Source organism: Anomaloglossus baeobatrachus, chromosome 1, assembly GCF_048569485.1.
Source record: "Anomaloglossus baeobatrachus isolate aAnoBae1 chromosome 1, aAnoBae1.hap1, whole genome shotgun sequence".
NCBI classification, from domain to species: Eukaryota; Metazoa; Chordata; class Amphibia; order Anura; family Aromobatidae; genus Anomaloglossus; species Anomaloglossus baeobatrachus.
In genome coordinates, this window is record NC_134353.1 from 749,653,676 (window position 1) to 749,675,103 (window position 21,428).

The following is a 21,428-nucleotide window of genomic DNA, read 5'->3' on the forward strand; positions in this document are numbered from 1 at the left end:
GCGTCCTGGGCATTGCGGCACCAGGCTACGGCTCAGCAGGTGTGTCAGGCGGCTACCTGGTCGAGTCTGCACACTTTCACGAAACACTATCAGGTGCATACCTACGCTTCGGCAGATGCCAGCCTAGGTAGGCGAGTCCTTCAGGCGGCGGTTGCCCACCTGTAGGAAGGGGCCGTTTTACGGCTCTATTACCGAGGTATTCTTTTACCCACCCAGGGACTGCTTTTGGACGTCCCAATTGTCTGGGTCTCCCAATGGAGCGACAAAGAAGAAGGGAATTTTGTTTACTTACCGTAAATTCCTTTTCTTCTAGCTCCTATTGGGAGACCCAGCACCCGCCCCTGTTCCCTTCGGGCTGTTGTTCTTTTGTGTACACATGTTGTTCATGTTGAATTGTTCTGGGTTCATGGTTTCAGTTCTCCGAACATCCTTCGGATTGAATTTACCTTAGACCAATTTATAAGTTTCCTCCTTCCTGCTTTTGCACCAAAACTGAGGAGCCCGTGATGCACGGGGGGGGTGTATAGGCAGAGGGGAGGGGTTTACACTTTTAAGTGTAATACTTTGTGTGGCCTCCGGAGGCAGAAGCTATACACCCAATTGTCTGGGTCTCCCAATAGGAGCTAGAAGAAAAGGAATTTACGGTAAGTAAACAAAATTCCCTTCTTTTTTAATATTCTGTTTTTGTTTTTTTTAATGCCAGGTGCCCAATTTAAAGAATACGGTAAGAATGTTTCGTTTCATTAACGCTGTGTTAGTTTGATGAACCCATAAGGGTTTGTACTCAATACTTCTTTTAGGGATAGAAATCTGTGTATGTTCTTACTTTTGACCATTTTCTGAGCCCTTTTCAGCAGGAACCCCCTTGAAAAACACGTTTGTGCCTGCTCCCTTAGACTTTTCTTCCATAGATTATAATTAATCCAGCATATTTACACATAAAACATATAGCAGAATATTTATGTTTGTACAATATTCTTACATATTAATAATGTTTGAGGACCAGCCAATTTTTTATTTTATTTCACTGTCGTAATGTCTGTTCCCTGCGTGTAATAGAATATTCACCAGCCACCATCTTCTGCTCTTCCCAGCATTGATTCAAGCCCCGTTCCACCATCTTAATGACTGGGTGTCAGAGCTATTAGTCACAAGCTCTCAAAGTATGTCTATGAGAATCTCATTCTGGCTCTCATAGACTTACACGGAGAAGAGACTTTCCAGTCTGCAAGTAAATACTACAGCGATCCGGCTAGTCGCAGTTAACAGAACAATGCTGGCACGGTGCAGGGTAACATACATTAGTGATACCTCTCCAATGGTGAAATAAATAATTAAAACACCAGGTGGTACTTTAAAGCATGTAGCATTTCACCAAGCATCATATTGCAATGTATATATCGGGGCTTTAACAATTGTCTTTTATGTTTCATTGTAGATTAATGTGAGTCTTCAGGCTATTACAATAAAATCTATAGATGGTGCTGTTTTTCATGGAAATGTCAGTGACTATATACCTTCCTATGACAGCACTACAGGAGTTTGTAATCATGTTGTTCTTGGGGTAAGTACTTTTATACTTGTGCTATGTGATTTATGTTATATCCACAGCCTCCAAGGGTGGGGAAGAGGGGGAGTAAGAACAAGGCTCAGACAGGAGTCAGGGTCATGCTGGGGGATCAAACCTCGCTACAACCAAGCGTACCTCTGAGATAAAGGGATAGCACAAGGACCCCCAGTCTGAGGGCCAGTATAGATATCCCTATTTAGTCATTTCTTACCTCGTGATAGCTGTGCGCACGTTGCTTTTTTTTACTTGCAGACTTGGTGCAGAAAATTAAACTGCAGCATGTCAATTGTCAGTGTATTTTTTTTCCCTGCGTTTTTAGCCCTTTCACCCATTGACTTCATTAAAAAAAAAAAAGGATGCCACAAAAACGCACCAAAACACATGCGTTTTTTGGTGAGTTTTTATGCCAGAAAGTGTAGATATTATGCAGAAAATTTCTGCACCAAATCTGCAGCTTGCGCACACATCCTTAACTACATTTCATAGAACGGATGACGCTGATGTACCTACTTTGAAAATCATTGTTATAATGGCTGTATAATCTTTTTTAGGTCCCTAAACTGATATTAAAAGAATTGTAATGCTAGATTCCTAAAATCCTTACTTTAATCCCAGGCAAGAAAGTATTCAAAAAGGTTTATACCTTTTTTGTTGGGCAGCACGGTGGCTCAGTGGTTAGCACTGCAGTCTTGGAGGCTGGGGTCCTGGGTTCAAATCCCACCAAGGACAACTTCTGCAAGGATTTTGTGTGTTCTCCCTGTATTTGCATGGATTTCCTCCCAGACTCTGAAGACGTACAGATAGGGAATTTAGATTGTGAGCCCCAATGGGGGCAGTGTTTCTGATGAGTGTAAACACTATGGAATTAATAGCGCTATATAAGTGAATAAATATTTTTATTATACATTATTCCCTCACTGACAGGGATTTTCAAAATTAGTACGCCAGCCTCATCAGATCTAAAAGATACAGTGTGTAAAATAAGTATTTGATACACTGCCGATTTTGAAAGTTTTCCCACCTACAAAGAATGTAGAGGTTTGTAATTTTTATTGTAGATACACTTCAACTGTGACAGAATAAAAAAAATCCAGATAATCATTGTCTGATTTTTAAATAATTGCATGAACTAAGTATTGGATCACCTACCAGCAAGAATTCTATATCTCACAGACCTGTTATTTTTTCTTTAAGAATCCCTCCTACTCTGCACTCATTACCTGTATTAATTGCACCTCTTTGAACTCCTTACCTGTATAAAAGACAAGTGTCCACACACTCAGTCAATCATACTCCAACCTATCCACCATGGCCCGGACCAAAGAGCTGTCTAAAGACACCAGGGACATAATTGAAGACCTGCAAAAGGCTGGGATGGGCTACAGGACAATAGGCAAGCAGCTTGCTAAGAAGGCAACAACTGTTGGTGCAATTATTAGAAAATTGAAGAATCACAACATGACTGTCAATCTTACTGGGTCTGGGGTTCCATGCAAGATCTCGCCTTGTGGGGTAAGGATGATTCTGAGAAAGGTCAGGAATCAGCCCAGATCTACACGGGAGGACCTGGTCAATGACCTGAAGGGCGATGGGACCACAGTCTCAAAGATTACTGCTGGTAACACACTACACTATCATGGATTAAAATCCTGCAGGGCACACAAGGTCCCCCTGCTCACAACAGCACATGTCCAGGCCCTTTTGAAGTTGTTCAATGACAATCTGGATGATCCAAACAAGGCATGAGAGAAGGTCATGTGGTCAGATGAGACTAAAATAGAACTTTTTGGTATTAACTATACTCGCTGTGTTTGGAGGAAGAAGAAAGATGAGTACAACCCCAAGAATACTGTTCCAACTGGGAAGCATGGGGGTGGAAACATTTTACTTTGGGGGTGCTTTTCTGCAAAGGGGACAAGATGACTGCACCGTATTGAAGAAAGGGTGGATGGAGTCATGTATCTTGAAATTTTGTACAACAACCTGCTTCCCTTAGTAAGAGCTTTAAAGATGGGTTGTGGCTGAGTTTTCCAGCATGACAATGACCCAAAACACATAGCCAGGTCAACTACGGGGTGGCTCTGTAAGAAGCATTTCAAGGTCCTAGAGTTGCCTAGCCAGTCTCCAGAACTGAACCCAATAGAAAATCTTTGGAGGGAGTGAAGACTCAATGTTGCCCAGTGACAGCCCCAAAACCTGAAAGATCCGGAGAAGATCTGTATGGAGGAGTGGGCCAAAAGCCCTGCTGCAACGTGGAAACTTGGTCAAGAACTACAGGAAACGTCTGACCTCTGTAATTGCAAACACAGATTTCTGTACCAAATATTAAGTTCTGTTTTTCTATTGTATCAAATACTTATTTAATGCAATAAAATGCATATTAATTATTTAAGAATCATAAAATGATTTTTTTGTTTCAATTTTTTTATTCTGTTTGTCACGGTTGAAGTGTACGTACGCTAAAATATACACACCTCTCCATTCATTGTAGGGGGAAAACTTGCAATTTCGGCAGTATATCAAATACTTATATTCCCCAATGAATGTTTAATAATGTGTGTAGTTTGTACTGTGAAATCTGGTGACTGATCCACTTTAATTGACAGATTGGCGTAGAATAATGCTTTAGTGGTTCAGCCTCATGATCTTGATTACCTATGCTTAGGAAAGATCATCAAATATCACAGCGGTGGGGAGGGTGGACAGTCATTCAGAAATCGCTGGACTGTTTATAAAAACAGGGCACTTTTTTCCACTGTTCGTAAAATATTTGGTAGAGGCCGTTACAGAGAACTGCGGCTATATAGGAGCTGATCTGCGGTTCCTGCTCCATTCAATGTTTCCCCCCCAGCCAATGCTGAAAGTAGCTAATTGGTGGGGGTGTCAGGTGTTGGACCCCTAATTATCTAATACTGATGACCTATTTAAGGGATTATAAGACTTAAGCCCCCGTCAGACACAGCGAGATCACTGAAACGTCACAGGTTTTGTGAAGTATCAGCAACCTCGCCAATGATATCGCTATGTGTGACAAGAAGCAGTGAGCGGGCCCCTGCTGCAAGGTCGCTGATCGTGACAAAACGATCAGGACCATTTTTTGCTCGTTGGTCTCCCGATCTGAATGTGCAGGAAGCCGGCGTCTGGCAGCCTGTAAGCGACGGTACGCTGGTAACCATGGTACACATCGAGTAACTATGCAAAGCGCTTTGCTTAGTTCCCCGATGTGTACCATGGTTACCAGCGTATGCCGGTTACAGGCTGCCAGATGCTGGCCCCCTGCACACGTTGCCAGGGTACACATCGGGTAACTATGCAAAGCGCTTTTGATAGTTACCCGATGTGTACCCTGGCTACCAAGCACAGCGTCCTTACACAGGTCGCTGGTGGCTGGTCTCTGATCTCTGTGGAGATCTGCCTGATTGACAGCTCACCAGCGACCATGTAGTGATGCTCCAGCGATCGCTGGTGGGATCGCTGGAACGTCGCTACTTGTGACGGGACCCTTAAGGGGGCTTTACACGATAGCGATATCGGTACCGAAATCGCTAACGTGCGTACCCACCACAATCGTTTGTGCGACACGGGCATATTGCTGCCCGTCGTGCACAAAATCACGCACCCCCGTCACACGGCTTACCTGCCCTGCGACGTCGCTCTGGCCGGCGATCGGCCTCCTTTCTAAGGGGGCTGGTCGTGCGGCGTCACAGCGACGTCACGCGGCAGGTGTCCAATAGAAGCGGAGGGGTGGAGATGAGCGGGAATGTAACATCCCGCCCTACTCTTCTTTCCGCATTGCCGGTGGAGGCAGGTAAGGAGATGTCCCTCGCTCCTGCGGTGTCACACACAGCAATGCGTGCTGCCGCAGGAACGAGGAACAACATCGCTAATGAGAGGTAAACGATTTTTTGTTTTAGGACGACCTCTCCGCAGCAAATGATTTTGGCCGCTTTTGCGATCGTTTTAGGTCGCACATTAGTGTCACACGCTGCGATATCGTTAATGACGCCGGATGTGCGTCACTAACGACGTGACCCCGACGATAAAACATTAACAATATCGTAGCGTGTAAAGCCCCCTTTAGACTATAAATATGCACAGCTAAAAATATATAGTAGGGTGCTACATTAGTAAAAAAATTAATTGAACCAAAAAATAAGAAAAAAAGCAATATAATAGTGAACACACCTATGTATAATATACATTTTATTCGAACAGTAAATCAACACACCATAAGAAAACCAATTAATATGTTTGCAACGCTGACATAATTTAGGTCAAAAGATATAATAATGCATACAAAACACTCTGCTATAAATCCAAATTTCAGACCCCAATGATACAAACATAAGTACAAATATGTATATGAAGTCCAAAGATATGCAATTTGTAAGTAATGTGTGACATGTCTCCCCCTGATGAAGCTGTCTTGAGCAGTGATACACCTGTGGGGCTCTCCACTGACATCCTTATTCTATATTGCTTTCCAGCTCATTTCAATCCCATATTATGGGTTTGACTTATTTAATGCTATCATTAGTTATCATACTGCTGTTAGATATATATCTAGATTTTATTGCCATTGTTGTATATTTTTTGTGATTGACTATATTACCTGTACTTGCTATTGGTTATCTCCAATATATTATTGATATCACTGCTCAAACCAGCTTCAACAGGCGACAGACGTCTGTCACACATTACTTAGATATCGCATTGCTTTGGACTTCGTTTATACATTTGTACATATTTTTGTATTATTGGGATTTGATGGTTGGATTTATATTAGTGTATTGTGTACATTATTATACCTTTTGACCTAAGGTTATCTGTGTTACCAACAGTTTTATGTGTTGATTTATGGTTTAATAACATTTTTATTATACAAGTTTGTTCATGTAGAAGTCTTTCACATAGAGGTAAACATAAATCAGTGGAGGCTCATATGGAGGCTACATTGATAAAGGGAGGATGGTCCCCCAAAGGCACAAAGATCTCATACTATCCAGTCCCTGCCTTCAAGTTCCTATCGGGATCCCAGATGGGGTGTAGAAGGCTAATCCATTACATCTGATAAGTGTCCATGAGAACATCCCAAGGAGTCCAAGTCATGACAAAAAAATCCATTAAATCATGGATCAATGCAGTCAGCCACTCCATAACTCTAATGTCCTTTACACAGGCGTATAGATCCAAAACAGAGGGACGAGCTACTTTCCTCCAAATACAGATATCAAGCATTTAGCTACCGTCAGAATGTGTAATAGGAGCTTAATTTCAAATCTGCCGAGGGACATTGGAAATATATTCAATAGATAAACAACAGGATCCCTAGGAATTGCCCTGTTTAAGATTTTTACCAATTAAGGCCTAAACTTCACCCCAAAAATCAGTGCTCCCTTCCTAAATCCTTTTTCTCTTCCCTAAACTCATTATTGTCTGGGTTCATTTGGGGCACCACACGACCTAAACTGAAACTGACCACACTACATAGATCTAAGCGACAGGGGGGGCTGGCTGGGCTGGCTTTCTACTGATATTACCTGTTGGGCCAGCTGATGGAAGCTGTCCTCGTGGATGCCAGGATCCGACCTTCCGAACTCAGAGAGCCACCTTGCACACGCTGCTAGAACAAGGTGCTTACTTGGGTTTCTGGAATTGGATAGAACTGGCCCATCTAGGATGTTACCACTTCTCAAGTTGGCACGGCGGGTTTGGAGACAAGCTAAAAGGGTGGTGCGTTTCTCGGGTATTATTGCCGAGATATCCTTATGGCAGAACACTTATTTCCCTACGCACTAGAACACCCGTCCTCCATCTTCTGGAGTTCCCATGGCGCTCTCACTTTGAGTAACATTTATGAACAAAATGTTCTGTTGTCCTTTTATCAAATTCACTCCCGATTTAAAGTGGCTAGATGTCACTTTTTAGATATCTGCAGCTTAGATCAGCAATTCAACACCATATGCAGAATAGGACGGGAGCTACCCTTATATCCTCTTTTCCCTTAATTGGAATTCTGCGGTCCCAGAGCCCTAAAGGACTGATCTCATCTCTGTACACCCACTTACTGTCTGTAGGAAATGAGTCCCAGCCACTGACTGTTAGGAGGAGAATGGGAGCTGTTGGTCCCGAACATACAAGAGGAGGACTGGGAGGAGATTCTTGAATCCCCAACTAAGGTATCAACCTCAGTTAACAACAGAATAACCCAACTATATATCATACATCAAGCGTATTTAACCCCTTTTAAGGTTGTTCAAAATGCGACACCGGGCAACCCCTGACTGCCCACGGTGCTATGGAGGGGATGCTGACTTCCTTCACATGATATGGGGCTGTCCGGTGGCTGTCACCTTTTGGAAGGGGTTGTCTCAGTCTTGTCCTCCCTGGCTCTTTTTCCTATACCCCTTGAACCACTTCTCTGTTTGTTTGGGGTTATGGATGAAGGGACATGGTCACACTATCACAAAATATTTCTGCGGGAATCCCTTTTTATGGCTCGGAAACTCATAGCCATGCGGTGGATGGGCGGTTCTCCTCCTACAGTGCGAGCGTGGATAGAACTGGTGAACAAAATACTCCCGTATGAGCGGACTGTATATCAAAACAGAGGGTGTCCGGAGAAAATCAACCGGATATGGGAAATGTGGAATTCCTCCCCTTTGATCTTAACTGATTGAGTATAATATATTCACATGTCTCTACCAGTACTGAATACAAAACTGAGGGCAGTTTCCAACGTCTAGGATGGTGTTATCAGCAGAGCTAGTTATTAGTTATTTACTGGTTTTCTTTGTCTGTTTGTAGTATTAACCAAGTAAAATATATCTTTGTACCGTGTTAGCCAGTAGAGATAAAAAAATTGTTTAAAAGAACAGAGAGTCCTCAGTGGTTGATACCTTTTAATGGCTAACTGACTTCAGTTAGCCATTAAAAGGTATCAACCACTGAGGACTCTCTGTTCTTTTAAACAATTTTTTTAGTATTAACCATACACTCAAATGCAATGTAATCAGCTATCTCATTGTCCGTAACACACCATAGCAGTTTTAAAATGAACATTTATTTAGCAATATAGCGACATGTCTACTTGTTGAGCCTAATCGAGTAGCTCATAGCAAACCTGTATGTGCATATCTTTTTTAAATCAGGTTCATTTTTATTTAACATCAAAATTATACAACACATAAAATAATTCCCTCCATAGAAATATCACAGAAAGGGAAAAAACCTTTAGTCAATAAGAAAAACCACACAAATAACATAATAAACAATGCACCCGCAGTCCACGTCTCATTTCAATATGGGTCTCAAAGTGCATATTATTTCCCAATATATTCTCCATAGTATAGCTTACCCAGCATCATTATGACATTATATATATATACACATATACATACACGCACGCACGCACGCACGCACATATACATGCACACACATATACATACACGCACGCACGCACACACATATACATGCACACACATATACACGCACGCACGCACACACATATACATGCACACACATATACATGCACACACCTTCCAGCAGTACGCATATCACCCTATTTGAGGAAATTTGTTAACCGGTCAGAAGGAGAAGGACCTGGTCGCTCGCACTGTCCTGCAGTAACGCCGAGGAGGGAAGGCCTGGGGTATCCAACCATGCCCCCCAGATCTTATAGAACTTTTTCAATGCATTTCTTTTAAGGTATACTCCTCTCTCCAGTCGAAGTATAGCGTTTACTCTTTCCCTAAAATCCTGTATGTGCATATCTAATGTGTCTTTTGCTCTGTATTTGAGAAATTCTCTACTGTTTAATAAACGAATTTAAAAAAAAAAACTGTGATTCCCTGGGCATATCCTAAAGTTGTGGTACAAGGACGCCCTCCCCTCTCTACATTTCCAACACACATCCGGGAAGGCGTGATTACATTTGTGAAGGAGTTCGGGGGTGTGGTACCATATCATCAAAACTTTAATTTGATTTTCTTTATAGAAGGTATTAACCGAGGCCTTGAATGCTCTCGACCACACATCCTACCATACCGCCATTCGTAAGGGCGTTCCAACCCATCCCTCCCACCTCAGCAAATATAAGTGTTTAATTGGTTCTAGTGAATTGAGCTATTCAGAATGGAGTAGATGGCCGAGATCAAGCCCCTAGTAGAGGCCTGCCCAGAGCAAAGAGACTCAAACTCCTAGGGATGAGAGGGCCCTAACCCTCTCATGACAGTCGTAAAATATTGGGCTATCTGTTGGTAGGAAAAATACAGGTGAAATGGCAGTTTATAGTGGGAGCGTAAGTCCGAGAATGATTTTAGCGTTAACTTATAGTAATAGGATCCACTATATCTCAAAAACAAAAAAGGCCCGCTTTCACTCATTGACCCACCACCTCAGATCCAATACCGTCAGTGAGATTCGGGGTAAACAGGAAAGGAGTCAGAATGATGGAGTGCGTCGCCAATTGGATCTTAATCCTACAGTGTCGCCAAAGATCCTTCGTGAACGCCATCGGGCCCAACAATCCCTTAGAAAGGGGTATCAAATGGGTGAACCGACACCAAAAACTTGGATGATGAGGGGCCAACCAGAGTTTCTCAATTTCCGTTAATTTATTGCAGCTGGCAAGGTTGACCACAAGGGAAGACGACACAAGTGTGAGGCGTAGTAATAGAGAGTGAGGTTAGGACACACCAGGCCACCCCGTGCATGGGAGGTGTATAAAACCGAGTGTGGGATACAGTGTCTCTCTGAGTGCCAAATGAAGTGAATAAAGAGCGATTGGACCTTCTTTTACAACTGCCAAAGGAACTCGCATCAGGAGTGTTTCAAATAGGTATAAAAACCTGGGGAGAACCGACATTTTAATGGTGGCAATTCTACCCAGGAATGAGACCAGAGCACCATAGTCCTCCGAGTGCTGGAAGTCCATCCACTCCCTCCACGTGGCCCAAAATTTCTCATATGAGTTGTGTAATGATGAAGTTAGATCCTCCATATACATGAGGTCATTGACCTTATTGATCCATTGAACCAGCGAGGGGGGTGCCGTGCTCCTCCATCTCTCTGGGATGCACACTCTCGCCGATGATGAGGAATTTCCTCAAAGATTTTTTTGTATATTTTTTCAGAAGTCCCGCAGTGATGTAACAGGGCGGCAGCAGGTCCCAATTCCTCCTCTCCACCCGTCACCCGTGAAATGATATCAGACACTCCCCTCCAGAAGGGCCGGATCGCCTCACATTCCCAGAACACGTGTAGAATGTTGCCCTCTGCTGTGCCACACCGCCAGCACATGGGATCAACCGTTGGGAATATCGCATGTAACCTCGAAGGTACTCTGTACCATCTGGTTAGCAGCTTGTAGCTAGCCTCTTGAAACCTGGAGCTGATGGAGGATGTGTGCACCAATCTGAAGACCCTTTCCCACTGTGTTGGTGTCAGCTGGATTCCCAGATCCCGTTCCCATTGTGAAGCAAAAGGGGGGATTTGTTGGTCCGGGGGCGAAGATAGGAGCGAATATACTGCCGAAAGAGAATGCCGTATCGTGCCTGGTCCCATACATATTTGTTCAAACTGTGTCTTGGGTCGCTGAAAGAGGGATCTGGCTGGAAGGCTACTGAAAAAGTGTGCCAGTTGCAAGCATCTCCAATGACCAAGTGAGCTGGGATCCTGTTTAGCTGCCAATCCCTCTACCGATGGCCAGGTGTCCCGGTTTCCAAAGTCCTCTACCCGATCCACCCCGCCCCGAACCCAAGACTGAAAAACTGGATCCGCTCTGCCTGGCTCAAAGGCAGGATGGCTCAGGATTGGCGTCAAGCTCGATTGCCTGGGTAACATTTCTGATTGCACCTTCCCCGTATTACAGTATTTCACAGTTGACTCGATGGTTGGATGTGTTTTCAAGCTTGCAGGGACCTCTGAGAGCACCAATGGCAATTTGTTGAGGGGAATTGGGGAAAAGGACTGCTCAATTTGTATCTAAGCCTTTTGAGACCCGTTCCTGCACCGATCAATCATTCTAGTTAGATGACCTGCTAAATGATACCTTCTCATGTCTGGCAGCCCAATCCCCCCCACTACACTTGATCCTGTGCAAAATAGCTCTTTTTATTCGTACCGATTTACCTGCCCAAATGAAGGAGGACTGAATGGACTCCAGAGATTTGAAAAATCCTTAGGGTATTTTGATTGGGAGTGCCTGCAGTAGATATAGAATTCTAGGTAAGATATTCATTTTGTAAATCTGGCTTCTGCCAAACCAAGAGAATAATGATTTCCCCCATTTGTCACAGTCCAGCCTAATGGAAGACAGACAGCAGAGATGGGAAATTCTGAGAGTAGAGCAGACCGAGATCCCCAGTCAGCCGTATCCCCAGGTAATTTAGAGATTGGGATGCCCATCGGAAATTAAATGATCCCTTCAACTCTTCCACCTCTTTGGATGAGAGATTTATGTTAAGGGCCTCAGACAGATACATATATATATATATATATATATATATATATATTACAGTTAGGTCCAGAAATATTTGGACAGTGACACAAGTTTTGTTATTTTAGCTGTTTACAAAAACATGTTCAGAAATACAATTATATATATAATATGGGCTGAAAGTGCACACTCCCAGCTGCAATATGAGAGTTTTCACATCCAAATCGGAGAAAGGGTTTAGGAATCATAGCTCTGTAATGCATAGCCTCCTCTTTTTCAAGGGACCAAAAGTAATTGGACAAGTGACTCTAAGGGCTGCAATTAACTCTGAAGACGTCTCCCTCATTAACCTGTAATCAATGAAGTAGTTAAAAGGTCTGGGGTTGATTACAGGTGTGTGGTTTTGCATTTGGAAGCTGTTGCTGTGACCAGACAACATGCGGTCTAAGGAACTCTCAATTGAGGTGAAGCAGAACATCCTGAGGCTGAAAAAAAAGAAAAAATCCATCAGAGAGATAGCAGACATGCTTGGAGTAGCAAAATCAACAGTCGGGTACATTCTGAGAAAAAAATAATTGACTTGTGAGCTTGGGAACTCAAAAAGGCCTGGGCGTCCACGGATGACAACAGTGGTGGATGATCGCCGCATACTTTCTTTGGCGAAGAAGAACCCGTTCACAACATCAACTGAAGTCCAGAACACTCTCAGTGAAGTAGGTGTATCTGTCTCTAAGTCAACAGTAAAGAGAAGACTCCATGAAAGTAAATACAAAGGGTTCACATCTAGATGCAAACCATTCATCAATTCCAAAAATAGACAGGCCAGAGTTAAATTTGCTGAAAAACACCTCATGAAGCCAGCTCAGTTCTGGAAAAGTATTCTATGGACAGATGAGACAAAGATCAACCTGTACCAGAATGATGGGAAGAAAAAAGTTTGGAGAAGAAAGGGAACGGCACATGATCCAAGGCACACCACATCCTCTGTAAAACATGGTGGAGGCAACGTGATGGCATGGGCATGCATGGCTTTCAATGGCACTGGGTCACTTGTGTTTATTGATGACATAACAGCAGACAAGAGTAGCCGGATGAATTCTGAAGTGTACCGGGATATACTTTCAGCCCAGATTCAGCCAAATGCCGCAAAGTTGATTGGACGGCGCTTCATAGTACAGATGGACAATGACCCCAAGCATACAAGCAAAGCTACCCAGGAGTTCATGAGTGCAAAAAAGTGGAACATTCTGCAATGGCCAAGTCAATCACCAGATCTTAACCCAATTGAGCATGCATTTCACTTGCTCAAATCCAGACTTAAGACGGAAAGACCCACAAACAAGCAAGACCTGAAAGCTGCGGCTGTAAAGGCCTGGCAAAGCATTAAGAAGGAGGAAACCCAGCATTTGGTGATGTCCATGGGTTCCAGACTTAAGGCAGTGATTGTCTCCAAAGGATTCGCAACAAAATATTGAAAATAAAAATATTTTGTTTGGGTTTGGTTTATTTGTCCAATTACTTTTGACCTCCTAAAATGTGGAGTGTTTGTAAAGAAATGTGTACAATTCCTACAATTTCTATCAGATATTTTTGTTCAAACCTTCAAATTAAACGTTACAATCTGCACTTGAATTCTGTTGTAGAGGTTTCATTTCAAATCCAATGGGGTGGCATGCAGAGCCCAACTCGCGAAAATTGTGTCACTGTCCAAATATTTCTGGACCTAACTGTATATATTATATATATATAATATATATATATATATATTATATTATAATATATTATAATATAATACAATATAATATAATATATATAGCATAGCAATGAAGGACCAAATATAGGTTTGGTAGGGAGATGGAGGGGTTACTGAAAGATAACATGACGTCCTCCAAAAACAAAGCGACCTTAAAGGATTTGGACCTAAGGTTAATTCCCATAGTGTCCGGATTAAATCGAATTTGCGCTGCGAGGAGTTCAATACTAAGGACATACAATAACTGGGACAATAAGTACCCCTGTCATATTCCATTTTGTATAGGCAAGGACCCTGAGTGAGCATGGGGTACTGTCTTGCTTTTTATCATCTTTTCTTGGCTATATAAGGAATAGGTCATCATTCTGATAAGGCTTTACACCTTTTGTGTGGTTTTGTTTTGGGATAGGAAGTATAGTAATATTGACATAGACGTTTATGAGGCTGCTGATTGGGGAGAGGAAGACGCGTGGCCGCTCGGTGAATCAGTCTGTGCTTGGATCGTCACAGACAGATGTGTGCACATACCCTAAATCAGTGGGTTACGTGGCATTGTGGTGCCATCACCTTATGTCAGATATGGCAGTCCTTCTTCATTTCTGCTATAAACAGAAAACACAATGTAAGTGATAAATAAAACTTTATATTTGGTGATACCTTTTTATTATTTTTATTATTAGAGTATACCTGTAAAATGTAAATATTCAGGTCCTATATGCTATGTTGACCAATGCCATCTTCTGACACAGATCTGTGCATAACAAAGTATATCAGTTTTTTCTGAAATGTGTCTGTATATCCCTAAACCAGGTTACATACTAATAATTATTGCAAATGGTCAGACTGATTCATTAAAGTGTTTTCCTCAAAATAAACAAGTTACCTTTAGTTCATAAGATAGGGCATAACCTAATGATTTCTGGGGATTTGACTAATTTGGACCCCAATGTTTTTCAGAACAGGGCTTCAGAGTCTTGTTTTTTTTTTTTTTTCAAAACCTTTTTTATTGATTTTCAATTATATAAAACCGTTACAAAATAATTATGATTACAAAATGGGTTCATTCAACTGACAAGTTATGACATAGAAAAGAGTAATATTCCAGCTTGGGAGTCCCTAAAGTTCTTCAGTTGAAAATTATGCATAGCAAATTAGAGCAAAAGATTCTACCTAAAACACTTGTAACACAAAACCTTAAAACCCTTTGTCATTCTTTAGTATTTTGAGTGCCAATGTCGTATCTTAAGTCTACCTTAACGTCTCATCTCCCCCTCCCTCCTGGGTCTCCACTAGGTGAACCTCAATATCCCCAAGCTATCCTGGATTTCATTCAGAAGGTACCACTCGGTTTGCATGAAAGGTGTCACCAAAGCATTTATTTCTCCCCGCGTGAAATGGATTTCTATAAAGTTTGTCCACCTCCCAAAAAAATTGTCTGTCTTCTTGTCCTTATCCCTTTCCGCCTCTAGTTTCTCCAATCTCAGAAGGTTGTGTAAGTCGTCGATAACCTCCTTTGTAGATGGAGTCTCCCTACGTATCCAATGTCTTAAGATGCACCGTTTAGCTATCATGGCTAGGTCATGAATGATTGCAAATGTCCTTTTGTCCTGGATATTTGGCCCCCCTCTAACTCCTCCTTCAAAGACATGAAAAATCCACACCATTACCTCTAATTTACAAAATATTCCCCATGTTGATTGGGCCAAAATTCTGACTTGATTCCAGAACTTTTGAATTACCTTACATTCCCATAACCCATGTAACATGTCTGTTTTCTCTTTTTGACATTTGGGACACCACGCCTCTCTTCCCGGAATGTTATGGGCCACAATGGCCCTATGTAATATCCTAAACTGAGTGTCTCTCCATCCCTCGTTGATGACGTGCTTTCGCATTTGAACCCATCCTTTCAATATGCTTCCTGTCACTTCTTGTCCTTTCAGTTGTTTTCCCCACGCTGTAAGGGTGCGACTATCCTCCCGAGATATGAGCACTCCCCTAAATGTTCGATAAATTTGGGAGACATTTACATTCGTTGCATCACATTCCAGGAGCTCATCAATCAGGCTTTTGTTCAATTCTCTTCCAACCTCTCCAAGATCCCCAATCACTCCATGCTTTAATTGCTCGTACTGAATGATATGAAAGTTATTGAGGTCGTATTTGTCGAGTACTTCTCGACCTGTCATCCACCTTCTCTCTTCCACATTCATAACATCCTTCATTCTCTGGATACCCTTCTCTTTCCAACTAATAAATAGCTTGTTATCTCGCCCCTGGGGGAAGCTTGGGGCTGCCCAGGGATTTAAATATTTAGACACCTTCCACGCAAGTCCCAACTTCCTTCTTACCAGTTTCCAGGTCAACATGGTATCCCGAAATATCATTGAATTTTTTATATGGCCTTCAACCCCAGACAATGAGGAGTGGAGAATAGACGTCAGATCCCATGGTGCTGCGTATTTATTTTCCAAACCATAATCTGAGTGTCTACTTGTTCCTCTTAGCCAATCAATCACATGTCTCATAATGCACACGAGGTTGTAACCCCTAACATCTGGGAAACTGAGTCCTCCCTCCTCCACTGACTTCATCAGCGTACGTAGCTTTATTCTAGGTTTCTTCCCCCTCCATATAAAATCTGCATACGCTGAGTTGAGTCTGTTGACTTCTTTCAGTTTCAACAATAGCGGAATCGTCTGGAAGGGATACAACAACCTAGGAAAGCTCATCATTTTTACTAGGTGGCATCTTGCCAGAAGTGGTAAGGGCAGACCCCTCCACCCCCTTAGTTGGGTTATGATTTTTTTAATAAGCGGGTCATAGTTCAATTTATAAATTGCTTCCACCGATCTTCCTATATGCACTCCCAAGTACTTGATTGATGTCTGTGCTATAGGTATCCCACATAGACAACCATCTCTCAAGCTTCTACCTGTTATCCCTTGAGATCCCCTTAAAAACAAGATCTCACACTTTTTTTTGTTTAACTTAAAGCCTGAAAGTGAACCAAATTTTTCAATCATGGCAAGAGTCTGTGGCAAATCCGCGTTAGGATCCCCCATATATAATATCACATCATCAGCAAAAAGTGCTGTTTTTATTTCTGTTCCTCTTATCCTAATCCCTTTGAAACTGTTTTGTCCTTGTAGTACTCTTGATAGTGGCTCGATTGCCAAATTAAATAACAGGGGTGATAACGGGCAACCCTGTCTCGTCCCCCTCATCAGGGGGAACACATCCGACAGGAAGCCTGGGGTATGGACCCTAGCTCCCGAATTGGCGTATAAGCCCCTGATGTAGAGTCTCATTCTGCCTTCAATCCCTGTGGCCTCCATCACCTTGTCCAGCCATCTCCAATTGACATTGTCGAATGCTTTCTCAGCATCGAGTGTGACTAGAGCAGGTCTTGCCCCTCCCTCCGTGCGCCCCAATCTAACCGCGTCTACCACTAGGATCGTCTTTCTAATGTTAGTTACTGCATTTCTCCCTTTGATAAACCCTACCTGTTGGTCTGATATTATCCTGGGTAAAATAATGGCCAGTCTGTCAGCCATGATTTTAGACATTAGTTTAAGATCTTGATTGATGAGCGATATGGGTCTGTAACTGGAGGGGTCATCCAGATCTTTGGTTCCCTTAGGGAGTAATTTGATATACGCTATGTTGGCATTTCTAGGAATTTCTGCTCCTCCCAGGATTGCGTTAAAAACTGCAGTTAGATCCGGTGAGATCTGCTCCTTCAATACCTTATAAAATTCGCTATTAAAACCGTCGGGACCTGGTGCCTTATTGACGTTGAGCTTCCTGATTGCTCTCGTCACCTCCTCCACTGTTATGTCTTCATTTAAGGCTCCCCTGTCTTCCTCTGTCAAGCTAGGCATTTGGGCTTGTCTTAACCATTCTTCCTCATTAGGTGTGTGATTATTTCCTGTCCCGTATAACTTTCTATAGTAGTCCCCCAGCAACTTGTTGATAACCTTAGGGTCTGTGGTTACCTCTCCCTCCTTTGTTTTCAGTTTAGAGATCACCGTTACTTTTCTACTACCTCTTGCCAGATTTGCCAGCATCCTTCCCGCCTTATTACCGAATCTATGAAGATCGGCTTCCTTGTGTGACCAGTATAATTGTTCTTTTTTTTTGGCCCACTCATCAAAGCCTCTCTTTGCCTCCAACCATTTGTCTTTTAGCGTGCTAGACCTATCTGCCAAGTACTTTGAATACGGTATCCGCACTACCTCGCTGTGATAGTTGTAATTCTCGTTGGTCTTCCTTTTAATCATTGCCGCATACCCCACCAAGCGTCCCCGCAGGACCGCTTTTGCCGTTTCCCAGTATAGCACTGGGGTCACCCTGTGTTCCTTGTTATCCTCTGCGAATTCCTCCCACCACTCTTTTAGTATCTTATGAAAATTATCTTGTCTGAGGAGGAACGACGGGAATCGCCAGATAATATCTGACCCTCTCCTAAACTTTTCTCTGATGTCCACTCTCACCGGGCTATGGTCAGAGATCACCATGTTTTCAATCATACACTTTTGTACTCCATTCACAAGATCCCGAGACATCCATATCTGATCTATGCGTGACCAGCTATCATGCGGATGGGAGAAGTGTGTGAACTCTCTGTCGTGCGGATGAGTTAGTCTCCATATATCTTTCAGACCTACATCCTCCAATGTTACGTCCCTGTTGACTGAACTCCTGTCCCCTGCACTAATCTCCCCCTCCTTCCTCCCTCTGTCTTCAGCCGAGTCTGGAACTGTGTTGAAGTCTCCCGCCACTATGATGTTGGGCTCCTCATCAGATAATATGATGGTCTTTATATTATCATGGAACGCGATCTGTTGCGAGTTCGGTCCATACACATTATAGATACTGAGTCTGCCAGCTGGGCTAATAATTGTTAAGTGCTGCCACCTCCCCTGATCATCCTCCTCATGTGTCACTACTTCATGACTTAGTTGCTTATTTATTAAAATCATGGTGCCCGCTTTCCTGCCTTGCGCTGCTGCCCCATAGACTGAGCCCACCCAGTGTTTCTTCATGCGGAAAAAGTCCTCCCTCCCCAAGTGTGTTTCTTGCAGTAGGGCAATATCTGTTTTTAACCGCTTCAGGTGTCTTAGTATCATCGCCCTTTTGTTGGGTGATCTCAAGCCTTTAACGTTCCATGTTGTTAATTGTACCATGATTGCCTAAATGACCTGGTCTTGCCATGTCCACCCCTTAGAGCCCCACCCTTGGGGGAAACGAGACGACCTATCCTACGTTCACGCATAATTCCATTAGAATGACATTCCCTTCCTCCCTTTTGTGAATGTAACATAGAACAGCATAGCAAAAACAAAAAACATATAACAATAGAACATGTCTTCCCTGTCAAAGACTTTCCGGCGCTTACCGCCATGTTGGTGACTTCCCCTTTTCCTAGCCAAAACATTGAGCTCCCTGGTCCCCCCCCCATAAAGTATATATTCTAATCTTTCCCCCGAACAACATGAAACATCCTTGAGCATTATACCAGACTTAGTACAATATGTCACAAACATTAGATATGCCAGAACCTTACTAATAGCCAAGCATCCGATTTAGTCCTGATATTGAGGGACCCTCACTCCGAGTAAATCAGATCCGCTGGGACTGTATCCGACGGTTATTCAGTGCTAGTCCCCGTGGCCTGTCCTGGGGCTGTGCCGCTGAGCTGGACTCCGACACCTGTCACCTCTGACCTCCTCTGATGTTCGCCCCTTGGATTGTCCTGCATCTCTCCCCGGGCCTGTAGGGGATCCTTTTCCACCGGTGTCTCCTCCACTAGGTCCTCTCTCTTGTCTTTCCATCCGACTCTTATCTTGTTCTGACATGAGGATGTTTTCAGCTTCCTTATAGTCTTTATAATATGCAAATGAGCCATTGGGATTTCTAACTTTCAATATAGCTGGGTACAGCAACTGGCATTTTATCTTTTTGTTGTACAAAAATGTACAGATTTTACTGAACTCCTTTCAGAGTCTTGTTTTAAATGAAGCATAGGTGAACATGCTTGACCACAGCTCCGTTCATTGTCTACAGGACTGCTGGAAGAAGCCAAGTGCTGTGCTCGACTATTACCGCTACTCCCATAGACAATGAATGGAGAGAAGTCTGAGCATGAGCACCTCTGCTCTATTGAGGACTGGGCTCTGCAGCTGAGGTAGGGGGGTTCCCAGTGGTCAGACCCCCCATCTAAAGATAGTGAATAACTTTATTCTTCATCCGTTAACCCTTTTCCAACATATGACATATGTATGTCATTTTTCAGGTTCCCTTCTTTGATTCAACCTCAGAAGTGGAGATCACATCACTGTTGGCACTCTGGCCGTGTAAGACTAGTTTCACACATCCGTCTTTTCGTTGGATTGGCGGATCCGGTGCACTCTAGTACAGTGTATACAGTACAATGGCAGCGCGAAAAGCTTCGGTTACACGCTGTCATGTGACCGGAGCATGTGACTCGGAAGTTGCTGCGCTGCCATTGTTCTGTATCACACTGTACTGGAGTGCGCCGGATCTGCCAATCCGGCGAAAAGCCGGATGTGTGAAACTGCCCTTAATCAGCCATTATTTGCCTCTAACAGCAGTATGTGGAGCTGAACACTGATCGCTGCTGGTAGCCTCCTAAATGCTGCCGTCAGTCTCTGACAACAGCAGTTACACTGCGCGGCATGGAGAGTGCGCTGTTCTACGCAACAATCGTCCCGTCCCGCCAATGACGATATTGAAGTGTGCTGATGGTTTCTACCATTACTGTACTTCTGTGAAGACCAGTGTGTACTTGGTAATTATAACAGATCCTGATTTTCACTATATACTGCAATTCAGTGTATAGTATAAATCATATGATTGCAGGTTCAAGTTCCCTAAGGGGATTAACAAATAGAGTGTAAAAAAAAGGTTTTTAAAAACATAAACATTAAAATCAACACCCCCACAATTTTCCCTCATTAAAAATAAAGAAATAATAAAAGTTTTGAAAATATATGTGGTATCACTGCAGTTTTAAAAGTCTAATATGGCAAAATATAAAATGAATAAAACTGATCTCCAAATACCATAAAGAGAATCAAATCAAAATACAAGAACTTTTTTGGTGGGATCACTGCCACACCCTGAATATATGCAGTTAAAATGTCATATTTACATCAAAATCATATAAAAACCTGTCAGCTTCCACAAGAGTGAAAAAAATGCCGTTATACCGCTCCATCAACTGCAACATGGAAACAGTACAGGTTTTAAAATAAGTTTTACCATTTTCTAACATCAACATTTTTAATCATTACCTAGATTAAAAAAATGTAAAAAGCTAACGGTAGTAACCCTGAGAATTATGTTGCCAGGTCAATTTTATTGCATAATGAATACTAAAAAAAAATAAATTGTAGTTTTTGAGCAATTTCACCGCACTTAGACTTTTTTTTCCCATTTTTCCAGTACATTAATTAGTAAAATGAATGGTGTTCTTCAAAGCTACAACTCGTCCCACAAGACGCAAGCCCTCCTCTGTCTATGTGGTCGGAAGAATAATAAAGTTATGGCTCTTGGAAAAAGGAAGGAAAAAAATGGCCAGTAACAGAAAATTGTCATGTCGGGAAGGTGTTGATATGGTGTCTACAGCGTATTAAAAAACC

General features: G+C 42.7%; 1 protein-coding gene across 1 annotated transcript in view; it reads left to right on the forward strand.

Annotated features, from left to right (window-relative positions):
* TCTN1 (tectonic family member 1) overlaps positions 1 to 21,428 on the forward strand; it is a 141,819-nt gene that overhangs the window by 45,182 nt on the left and 75,209 nt on the right. The window contains exons 7-8 of the mRNA XM_075323664.1: positions 704 to 724; positions 1,439 to 1,564. Coding sequence (XP_075179779.1) covers positions 704 to 724; positions 1,439 to 1,564 — 147 coding nt within the window. The remainder of the gene's footprint in view (positions 1 to 703; positions 725 to 1,438; positions 1,565 to 21,428) is intronic.